Here is a 12336-nt window from a genome sequence, read left to right as displayed (position 1 = left end):
TTAATGGCTGTCCTGGTTTGATACTTTATAACTACTGCAGTTCCTTCTGGGTGAAGATGCCATGCATATTCCAGCGCACCCCCAAAGGGACTAGGTCACTGAAAGTGCACCCAACAACTGCAACCATGAGCTATTCCAGAAGTGAGGTACTTACTGCATCTTCCACATCAATGCACAAGTGCGTGCCCGGTTCGGCCTTATTCTCAAGCCCGTTCATTTTCTGCAGCTCATTGTACAGGGTGCTCAGATTTTTGTATGCACCATTGCAGTTTTTACACACTTCGGAGTAATTTTTTGGTGAGAGAAGATTGTATGCGCGCCCCTGAAATGACAAAGGTAGATAGATGTAAGACACACAGTACATATTGGACATGGCATCCCTGCATGTCAACTGCCTGACACCTCCCTCCAAGCCCGGATAGAAGACAATATGGTGTGTTAAAGTACTAGACTTGACTGTAGAAACAAACCCACAGCCTTAGGCACCAGACAGATGAGACAGCACACCCTGGGGAAAGAGCCTCTTTTAACAAATGGTACAGGGAACTGGATATCTGTGTCAGGACTGGAACCAGATCCCAGCCCTCACCCCGGCAAATATCAATGGAAAAACGGATTAAAAACCTTAATTTAAGACCTGAAACTTTGAAACTACTGGAAGAAAACTTGCAGAAAACACAAATTTGATATAAGACTGGGCAATGAATGCAGCTGATGGCTAGGGTAGGGGTGGGGGTTAGGGTGCAGTCCTTGGAACCCACATGCAAGCTGTCCTCTGACTTCCTCATGTATCCCCAAGTAAATATATGAAAATCATTCTTAAAAAAATACAGAGAGAGAAAAAGAAAGGGGGGAGGGAGGGAGAAAAGGAGGGAGGGAGGGAAGGAGTCAGGTGAACCTCTGTGAGTTCTAGCCAAGATTGGTCTACAGAGTGGGTTCCAGGACAGCCAGGGCTACACAGTGAAGCCCTCTTTAGAGAAACCAAACCAACCCAATCCCACAAAACTCTAACAGCTCAGGGAACAGGCATGAATCACAAATACAACTGCACAGGACTGCAAAGCCCTGCCCAGCAAAGGTGAAAGTTCTAGAAGGAGGAGGTGACCTACAGAAAATTCCCCTGCCAGCTGTTTCCCGACATCTCTGTAGACAGAGAATGCAAGAAATACACACAGAACTGAAATCACTGAACTCTAAAGGAACAAATAATCCAATCAATAAATGGACAGATGAATTGAAAGATCTTAAAAGAAATACAAGTGGCAATAAATACCTGAAAAAATGGCCATCAGATGAATGCGAATCAAAGCCACAATTCCATGCAGTCAGAATGGCCATCATCAAGAGAATAGTCAGCAGCTACCTGTCACAGCCAAGAGGTTCCACACACCTGCGGCTTTCCTGTCGCTCAGAGAAGTGTAGCTTCCCCCTCCTATCTCTGCTCTACAGGCTTTCCTTTACACTTTGGCCTACACCAGCATCTCAGGCTTCATTCCCTACGCTTCCTCGAAAGCCTCCCTCCCTGCTGCGTGGCTGCTGGTCCACCGCGAGTCTGACCTCCATCACAGTTTCAATGGCAGAGCTGTCCTTCCTCCTCTCACGGAGATTAGCCTGCCTCTGCCTCCACGCCCCAGCTGGGAGAACACACACAGGGTTTGGAAGTTAGAGGACCGATGGGGGGGTGGAAGAGAGATGAAGGCCAAAGGGTCTGTGAGCATGATCAAGGCATAGTTTATATACATGCAAGAAAATAAAAACGCCATAATAAAACCCATTACCATTCACAATTAACATACATTAATAAAAAGGAAGAGAAGAAATGCACAAAAGTCATTGTCAACCCAAGGAGGAGATAGCGATGGGCTGTTATGAGCACGGGGCGATGAGTCCTGAGGACTTGAGGGCACAGGGCAAGGGTCTAGAACTTTCTAGATCTGGTATGCAGGCACAAAGCAAAGGTATCTAGCACTCTCTAGGTGTCTCTTAATCTTAAAAACCACTACACAGGTCTCTGATGAATGCTGAAGAGGATGCTGGAGACATCAGTAGTTTATATGCCATGGAGCTTCACTGTGTATGCACACACATGCACACACAAACATACATGCATGCATGCACGTAGGCACACACACACATACCACACACACACACACACACACACACACAGAGAGAGAGAGAGAGAGAGAGTAAAGTTCCATGCCAGCAACCCTCAAGTTCCGGCTTCTAGGCAGATGCCTGTCTATTCAACACACCCTTACCTTTGCTCTCTACTCTTTTTAATTATTTACCATGGAGCATGAGCAAAGGACATCTACTGATCATGGGGATGAAAAAGAGGAAAAATCAGAGCAACTGGACCTACAATGTGACCTTTACCATCCAGTTGACACACTGTCTCCCCTTAAACTCCTCCAAGAAAGCGCACATTGAAGGCTTTGCACAGAACGATTGCGCTAAACCACAGACCCAGCACAGAATCCTGGTGGCGGTGATGTGGGGCGGGGATAATACAGTTCCTTTTAATAAAATTAAAAATGCACACACTTTTGGTTACGGCATTCCACTCCTAGGAATCCACTAAACACATTCTTAAAAGAACTCCCGGTGATATGCAAAAAGGCTGTGAGTGGCAGTTTTTTGTAACCGTCAAATATTAAAACAAACAGCATCTGACCCACTACAAGGAGGGACTAATTAAATAAACAGCACAGCTTCTGAAGGTGAGGGAGGGAGTGGGATCTAGGAAGATGGGAGGCGATGGCACACGTGTGGGCCCACTTCAGCTCAGGAAGCCCCCTAAACCCACAGCACCCCAGGAAGGTGCTACACCCTTCTGCCCACGACTACCCACAGACTCGGGACACAGGAGGCTGTCACAGTAGCCTGGCCTGTTCTCTCTGTGCTGTCACCAGGACAGGCTGGGATTCGAGAGCATCCACTGCTCAAGGTGGATCTGGTACAGCCTGTGACCCTCCTCCCTGACCATTCGCCCATGCTGAAAGCCGCTGTGCCACCTGTCACATGTCTGTTTGCTGCGCCCCATCACACAGTCCCTGCTACCCTATAAAATGCTGACCTGTCCCTGGACTCAGCCCATAGAGCCATTTTACCCTCATTCTTAATCTAGCCTCGCCAGTGTCAGATGATACCCAACCCGGCAGCCCCGCCCACCTCACGGGGACTGTGTCAGATGATACCCAACCCGGCAGCCCCGCCCACCTCACGGGGACTGTGTCAGATGATACCCAACCTGGCAGCCCCGCCCACCTCACGGGGACTGTGTCAGATGATACCCAACCTGGCAGCCCCGCCCACCTCACGATTAGCATCATCTGAGTTGGATGTCTAATAGGAGCATAAGAGTATCATACGTAACATGTTCAAAGCAGAATTCTTTTAAAATTGTATTGCATTTATTTATTGACTATTTATATGTGCATGTGCATACATGTGCAAGAATGCACAGGCACACACTTGCTGTGCTGTGTGAGTAGTGGTCAGAGGACAACCTGTTGGGGTGAGTTCCTACCTTCCACCATGTGGGTCCTAAGATTTAAGTCACCAGGCTTGACAGCCAGTGCCTGTACATCTCTCTGGCTCCAAACATTCTCCTCAAGGCCCTCCCCCTGCATCGCCCTGCAGCCTGACCTCACGCAAGTCCCGTTACCCCTGTGCCTCAGTACCCTCTCAGTGAGGACGTCTGAAAACGGGGACATGAGTGGAGCTGTGTGGGAACTTCTGGAGAACCTTTGTTCTCACTGAGTGAACCAGTGACTAACACCTGCTGGTTCTACAATGTTTACCTGAGTTTTTTTTAATTAAAAATTATTCCAATTTAAAAAAGAAATGTTTTTCAAAATCTATTTTATGTGCATGGGTGTTTTCTGCATGTATGCATGTGTACCATGTGTGTGCCTGGAGTCTACAGAAGCCAAAGATATTCAGTTCTCATTGAGATAGAGCTGCCATGTGGGTACTGGGAACTGAACCCAGGTCCTCTGCAAGAGCGGCCAGTGCTCTTAGCCACTGAGCCATCGCTCCAGCCCCTATTTCCTTTATTATTATTATTATTATTATTATTATTATTATTATTATTATTATTATTATTTTGCTTTGTTTGTTTTTTTGAGACAGGGTTTCTCTATGTAACAGTTCTGGCTGTCCTGGAACTTGCTTTGTAGACCAGGCTGACCTCGAACTCACAGAGATCCACCTGCCTCTGCCTCCCAAGTGCTGAGATTAAAGGTATGCACCACCACACCTGGTATTTTTTAACCACTGAGTCACCTCCTCAACCCCCAACCCTTCGTTCCCTTTCCTTTTTCTCCTCCCACCTTTTTATTTATTTATTTATTAAGGCAATCTCACTGTGTAGCCCCGGCTAGCCTGGAAGTGGCTTTGTGTAGCAGTGGCCTTAAACTCTCAGAGATTCGCTTGCCTCTCTGCCTGCCAACTACTGGGTGGGGGCTACCACACTTGGTCCTGAGCTTAAGCACTAGTATTTCCAAGTGGAAATAATCTAAGCACAGAAATAAAAGCTCGCTAATTCCTTTATGAGTCGAAATAAATACCACAATTGATGCTGCGAACAGTTACAATCACACATTACTGCACGGAGTTTATATAACTCACCTGAAGGTTGTGTTCAAAGCAGGCCAGAGTCTTGTTAAACAGACTGAGGAAATACTCGGTATTATTTGACAAAGCTTCACTGTCGTTCGTTAAGCAATCTGTAAAGACAATGAAACAGAGCGGGGTATGTGAAGGGGTCACCGCTAACAACAGCATGCTGTCACTTATCTCTGGGGACTGTTCAGCTTGGCCTACAACCGCTGCCAAACAAACAAGCATGAAATCTTCCACACAGCACAAGTTTCCAAATACTCAAAGGTTTTTTTTTTTTTTTTTTTTTTTTTTTGGTTTTTCGAGACAGGGTTTCCCTGTAGTTTCTAGAGCCTGTCCTGGAACTAGCTCTTGTAGACAGGCTGGCCTCGAACTCACAGAGATCCAACAAATACTCAAAGTTTTTAGCCCTCTTAACTTCCAAACTTATTTTTTAAACTTCTCTTGAAAGTCTTAAAATAACTGTACATTCTCTTCTTACAAAAACAATTAAAATTAAAAACTGGCGGTTAGAGCCAGGTGGTGGTGGCGAGCGTCTTTAATCCCAGCACTCAGGAGGCAGAGACAGGCAGATCTCTGTGAGTTCGAGGACAGCCTGGTCTACAAGAGAGAGTTCCAGGACAGGCTCCAAAGCTACAGAAAAACCTTGTCTTGAAAAAATTAATTAATAAATAAATAAATAAATAAAATTAAAAAAAAAAAAAAAAAACAACAAAACCTGGCTGTTAATGGTGAAAGTTAGTGAATGCTCAGCTCTCGGTGCTCAGTGTGCTATTCAGAAAACTTTACCTTGTATTAACTTTGCCTAGATCCTTCCTTGTCTTGGTACCTAGGTGTCAGATTCAGTGGCTCTCTTTTAACCTCCCAGACCTCTTTCTGTCCCTAGCAGGATGGCCTTTTCCCTTAATTTTTTCTGAACGGACCATGAGCTGGGGAACCCAGAGAGACAGCCTGCTGGGAATGTGGTCTAAAAACCTGACAGAAACTGTTTCGTGTGTTTCTGCAAATTCCCTATCTATGGTATTCATCGCAGCTGCTGGCCCTGCTTTAGCGTGACCTCTCGTTCTTCTGTCCCCTCCACTTCCTGTGAAGACCTTGACTCTCTACCCTGATCCTGCCCACAGACATGAGGCATGAGATATGCCCGTCTGCTTTCTATACTCTAACTTACAATGGAAGAACTTGATTCAAACTCATTGCTTTCTGGTTTCAGGGTCATCCTTATAGATGCCCCAGCAACTAGCCCACAAGGGGTGTTTCAAACACCTATTCCCTAGTGCTTGGCCCACTCCTGTGTTCTTAATTTTCACACATAGTTTTATTCTGTATCCACTTGACTTAGAGAATCAGAACCATCTAGAAGGAGTGAAGACACCCAACAGGAAGCTGTGGCTGTGACATGGGAAGAACTGGGTGGACACAAACAAGGACAAGCCACAAGACAACTCACACACAGGGATCACTGCCATCATGCAAGCTGGCGCTGCTGAATATTATGCTGGATATTATGTATGAATATTACACCTACGACACACGGACTCCTTTCATTCCTAAAGCGAGTCTATGAGGCAAGAGCTATTAACTCCACCTTAAAAATAAGCAGCAAGGCAAAAGCACTTGCCACACAAGCCTGACCGCTTGAGCTAGATTCCTGGAACCCACGATGGAAGGCAAGAACTGAGCTCTGAGAGTTGCCCTGTGATCTCCACGGGTGCCCTGTGGTACACACACACCACAAAAGAAAAGCAAACTCTTTAAAAATTGGGAGTGGAGAGATGGCTCAGCAGTTAAGAGCTTTTGCTGCTCTTGCAGGGGACCTGGGTTTGGTTCCCAGCACCCACCTGGAGGTTCCCAACTATTTGTAACTCACTCCAGAGGATCCAATGCTCTCTTCTGGCCTCCTCCAACAACAGGTGCATGAATGTGGTACACAGACAAATACGTGCAGACAGAACACTTGTGCACATAAAATAAATAAATTCCTAAAAAATATTTTTTTTAATTTTTGAGACAAGGTCCATGCTGGCCTGGAACACATCATGCAGTCCAGGCTTGCCTACAAATTTATAGACATCATCTGCCTCTGTCTCCTCAGTGCTGGGATTAAAGGTGTATATCACCACACTAAGCAAATAGCTAAAATTTTTAAGTAAAAATGAAAAATAAGAAACAGTTTAGAGAAATAAAGGAGCAGGCCCAAGGACACAAAAGGGATACACAGAAAGCTGGATTTTGTGATCCGTCTGCCGCTGAGCCAGCACTTTCAGACGCTGCAGGGTAACACACGCGTGCGCAGGCGTGGACATCTAAGTCTAAACAGTTAACTCAGCACTCAAGAGTCGAGAGCTGCAGGCTAAGGATCCTCCTCCAGCACCCACAAGAACCTGACACCACCAGGGACTAAGGAACTCACTGTCACCTGGTCAGACAGAAGGACCCTGAACCTGGGAAAGAGGACAGGAGAGCCAGCACTTTAACTTCTCTGTCGTAAACTCCGAGACAGTGGAAGCCGACACTCACATAACTAGGATTATGTAAAGACACTCCTGAGTCCAGAAGTCAGATGGAATCCAGGAGATTCACAGACAGGCAGAGAGACACTCCCGCACACACTTGGGCAGGCCCCTCTGCACCGGTGAATATGGATGGGGTCCTCTTGGTGAGCCTGTCCTAAATGTCTGGCCTCTTTGAGCCCATGAATCTATGGTCTCTGAAGTCCAGCTCTATCTGCTTGTCAATCATTTACAAAGAGATGGCTCCCTTTAGCAATGAGCATACTACACCAGAGAAAGAAGGTGTGCACCAAGACTACATACAAGTCAGTAAGTCAAAATGCCAGATGTTTCTCCACACACTTGTATTTCCTGAAGCACAGCATTCTTCTTTACTAATTAAGTACTCATTATTCCACATGTCAGCATCCATAAAGCTTAAATACTAAAATCTTTTTGTTGTTGTTGCTGTTGTTTTTTGTTGAGACAGGGTTTCCCCTATGTAGACCAGGCTATCCTGGAACTCACTCTGTAGACCAGGCTGGCCTTGAACTCAGAGATCCACCCGCTTCCTGAGTGCTGGGATTAAAGCTGTGGGCTCCCAGGCCTTGTCTACTAAATTCTTTTTAAAGTAATAAAATATATAAGCTCTTTTTACATGCTATGTTGTTAACATGAAGTAGCCTTGGTTCCTTTTAGGGATCAGGTAAAACAGATAAAAATAAAAATAAGCACAATTGAAGTCAGAGAACATTCAAATATCCAGCTAACCGTCTTCAGCTTGGGGATTAGTATCCACAGCAAGTGAACACCAGTGTCACGAGTCTTGCTGTGCCTGGCATGCACAGCAAAGATGGCAGGAGGGTGGCCCTGTGCACACATAGCAGCAGCACAGCTGCTCTGAGAGTTCTGGCAACTTCTTCTGTGCAAGAAACACAAATGCATAATTTCGTTAGGGCTGGGGAGATGACTCAGGGATTAGGAGCACTGGCTGTTCTCTCAGAGGTCCTGAGTTCAATTCCCCGCAACCACATGGCAGCTCACAACCATATGTTCTGAGCTCACCATCTATAATGAGATCTGATGCACTCTTGGCATGCAGACATGTATGCAGACAGAACACTGTATACATAATAAAAATAAATAAATCTTTAAAAAATAACTTCTTTATAAAATTATTTATGAAGAAAGCCTCTCTGAGGAACAAAAGGATCTAAACTTTTCTGTTTTACAGCCATTTTCTTTTCACTTAAAATAATTGGGAAATTAAACGAAAAGCTAATCTAGATGGATGGTCTGATTAAGTGCTGCGTTGGCACAGTATGGTTTTCCCAGTGACTGGTAGGCAGTGGTGTTACAAAACACGAAGGAGTTCACTTCTACAAGGGGGTTAAACATGCCTTCATTATCAGAAGCACCCTGACTTTCTGACTCGAAACAAAGGAACTCTAGTAAATCCCCTTATCTACTGGGTGAATGGGGAGCCTAAGGCTGTACACAGTTTAGAAACTAGGAAGCTAGCGAAGGTGGGATGACAAAGCTCTCTGTGAGCACTAAGTGAAGTGGTCATTGTGCTTCTGCCTCATCTCAGATAATCAAAGGAGCCTCATCAAGAGCAGATTAACACAGCTTCTGTCTCCATGAGGACGTGGGTATCAGCTCAAGAGGCCTTCTTCAGGGCGCTGAGGATTCCAGTCAAAACCTCATACAGAAATTGGCTAAATTACTACAACAGGATTGTGTGGCTTCTGTCTTCCATCCCCAGGGCAAGGCACTCTGTCACGGAGCTATGCCTCTAGTCCTGAGCACCTTAGGGGCAGGGACCGCACTCCCTTTACCTCCCTGTCCCAGCCTTCTGAGTGCTGAGATCCCAGGTGTGTTCCACCAAGACCACTCACCTTTACAGATGTGGTATCTACTAGGAGCTTGCCTCCAGATCTCTAATGATTTGCAATAATTTTCCAAGATTTATTTACGTATACAATTGTTTTGCATTGTGTACGTGTGTGTGTGTGTGTGTGTGTGTGTGTGTGTGTGTTGCCCAAGGAGTTTAGGAGAAGATGTCAGATTCTGTGGCAGAAAGCTGTGTGCTACCTGTGAATGCTGGGAACCAAACCCAGGTCCTGAGAACTGAACTGGGCCCTCTACAAGAGCAGCAAGGGCTCTTAACCTCTGAGCCACCTCTTCAGCCCATCCCTGCTGCTTTAAAAGCTGGTTTTATGTTGGCACATCCCTATAAGGCCAGCATTCAGGGGACCAAAACAGGAGGAGCACGAATTAATTCTGGGAAGCTGAGACAGGAGGCTTGTGAGCCCATGCCCAAGGCCAGCCTGAGTCACACAGACACCTGACTCACTACAAACAATGCAGGTTGCCCATGGAGAAAGGGTACATTTGCAGGGGCTGGTGACATGGCTGAGAAGGTAAAGGTGCCTGCCGCCAAGCCTGATGACTGAGTTGGGGTCCCATGCACCCTCAGGATGGAAGGAGAGGATGAACTTTATGGAGAACAATGATCCACACTTTCTGAAAAGTTGAGCAGGCTTCAGAAAACACAGAATAAACAGTGAGAGTTTTGTAATTAAGTTTAAAAATATGAAAACTATCTAAAAATTATACAAAGAAGGGCATTTCCACATAGACAGTACGTGACAAAGAAGGGTTCTGCCTGGCGGCCCTCTGCTCCAGCAGCAGGTTTACTGCTGATGTTTCCATCACGAACACTTAAGTTAGATGCACAGCTGAAAGCTAGTTTCCCTTTGATGAATCAGAATGCTCTTCAAGATCACAGGGCGCTTCAGTGGCAACGTCATGCTCATAATATACCAGCCAGGGCACTGGAATTACAGGCTGCCTCTGAAGAAAGAGTGCATTTCCAAGGGCTGGCGACGTGGCTTGAGAGGGTAAAGGTGACCTGAGTTGGGTCCAAGGGACCCGCGTGATGGACGGAGAGAACTGACTCCTTATTCAGACTGCAGGTGAGTAAAGGTTCGGCTCAGGAACTTGCTATAGCTTTTACTTCGCACATGTTTAACATTTTGGCTTGAGGACTCTTTAGCAGGAACACTCTGCTTCCAGCAGGTTTACACCCTACACAGCAGGATGGAGAAGAACACTTGCAACCCCTCCCACCCCACCCACATCTGTTCCTGACTCTTCACCTGCCATTCATGCATGCCCTCACCTTCTCACCTCACACACGGGGCTCTGTGTGAAGCTCACATGGGAATGGAGTAAGAGACCCTTTCTAGACCCTGCTCACTCCCATTTCCCTCTTCATCCAGATTCGCAGTGTCTCGCTAGACTGTGGAACACAAGCAAGAATGCTTTGCGGCATTCTGATAAGTGAGATTTTTCTCTTGGAGCTGGAGACCGAACCCTGTGCCTCAAGCAAGCACGCTGCCGCTTGGCTAAGCCCTAACCACTATAAATATCTTTAAACTTTCTAAAAATTCTTTTAAAATGTTTCAGATATCTTCATGAGGTAGGTGTGCAAAGAGCATAATTAGAAGTGCTTATACACTTGGCCAAGAGTCTAGTTTAAAATGACTACACAAGATGCAAACCACCACAAAAACAGAAAGCAGTAAAAAAAAATTTAAGGAATTAATCTGGGACCAGATAACATAATAACAACCAAAAAAAAAAAAAAAAAAGAAAGAAAGAAAAAGGAAAAGGAAAAGAAAAAAAAAGAGGAAAAAAGAATGCTACTGTTGAATAAAGCAAAACAAACAAAAAGAATAAAATTTATTGGGCCCAATCTCTTATAGCTATTTCAATTCCATTTAAAAGTCATTCTAAAAATTGTGAAACATTTTAAAATAGGATTAAAACAATGAATAGGAAATCAGTTTTAAGGCACAATCCTGGAAAAGAAAACATTTGGTCCTTCTGACTGTATCTGACACAGAAATACCATAATCTGGACATCCTGAGGAGCTTTTAAGTATTCTAGATAGTTCTGAATGGGAATTAGACACATGTGGCATACAGTTGAAAGCAGGTAAATGTCTCTCGGCTGTCCTAATTCCCTTTCCCTCAAACACATCTGCACTTTTAGTTCCTTCGCCCCAGCTTGTTAATTAATTCTAATTAGGCAATAATAACCTCTTGGAACAACTTGTTTCTAACAGCTTAGTGGTGCACTCCTCAGAAGTCCAGTCAAAGCAATATTTTCAAGATAGGATGGTTTAGAGAACAAAAGGACACACAGCTGCGACCCCAGCACCTGGGAGGGGGGCAGAGAACCAGGAGTTCACGTGCACACAACTGTGACCCCAGCACGGGGGGGGGGGGGGGGGGCAGGAGGACCAGGAGGTCACGAGCACACAACTGTGACCTCAGCACCTGGGTGGGGACAGAAGACCAGGAGTTCAAAGCCGGCTGTGAACACACAGTGAGTTTGAGACCACCGTGGACTCCATGAAACCCTGTCTCAAAAAACAAATTGTTTTAAATCTCATCCAGAAGCTAGAGATTTAGCATTTAAGAACATTGGCTGCTTTTCCTTCTAGAGGACCCAGTTCTGATTCCCAACACTCACGTGGTGGCTTACAAGCATCTTTAACTCTTGTCCCAGGAGACCTAATGCCTTCCTCTGGCCTCCTGGGACACCAGGCACAACATGTGGTGTATGTACATATGAGCAGGCAAAAACTTGGTGTGGGAAGTCCTTCTGTATATGTGTTGTTTTTATTGGTTAAAAAAGAAGCTGCTTTCAACCAATGACTTAACAGAATTTAACCAGGCTGGAAGAGATATATAGGAAGAGAGTAGGCAGAGTCAGGGAGAAGCCATATAGCCTCTCCCAGAGATAGATGTGCCAGAACCTTGCTGATAAGCCACAGCCATGTGGTGATACACAGATTAATCGAAATGGGTTAGTTTAGGATATAAGAGCTAGATAAAAATATGCTTAAGCTATTGGCCAAACACTATTGCAAATAATATAGTTTCTGTGTCCTTATTGAGGGACCAGGTGGGACAGAAACCCCTGCCAACAAAAACTCATATACATAAAATAAAAATAATTTTTAAAAGTCCTGTTTAAAAACAGTTCTAGTGTTCTGTGTGTGTTTACATATGTGTGCAGGTGTACACACATGGAGGCTATCAGGTGTCTATCACTATCCCCCTTCTTTTTTGACACAGTCTCTCACTGATCCTAGAGATCACTGATTGGCTAGTTTGCTGACTCATGAGCTCCTAGGATCCTGATGTA

The 12336-nt window shown here is 45.2% G+C and overlaps 1 protein-coding gene across 2 annotated transcripts in view; it reads right to left on the bottom strand.

Moving 5' to 3' along the window:
- Ostm1 (osteoclastogenesis associated transmembrane protein 1) overlaps window positions 1–12336 on the bottom strand; it is a 28685-nt gene that overhangs the window by 6203 nt on the left and 10146 nt on the right. For both annotated transcript variants that reach the window (XM_038340189.2, XM_038340188.2), the window contains 2 exons: window positions 4633–4730; window positions 155–322 (listed from right to left, as the gene is read on the bottom strand). In XM_038340189.2, coding sequence (XP_038196117.1) covers window positions 155–322; window positions 4633–4730 — 266 coding nt within the window. The remainder of the gene's footprint in view (window positions 1–154; window positions 323–4632; window positions 4731–12336) is intronic.

The sequence above is a fragment of the Arvicola amphibius genome, chromosome 8, assembly GCF_903992535.2.
Source record: "Arvicola amphibius chromosome 8, mArvAmp1.2, whole genome shotgun sequence".
In the NCBI taxonomy this organism is placed as follows: Eukaryota; Metazoa; Chordata; class Mammalia; order Rodentia; family Cricetidae; genus Arvicola; species Arvicola amphibius.
This window is presented reverse-complemented; position numbering and strand designations above follow the sequence as displayed.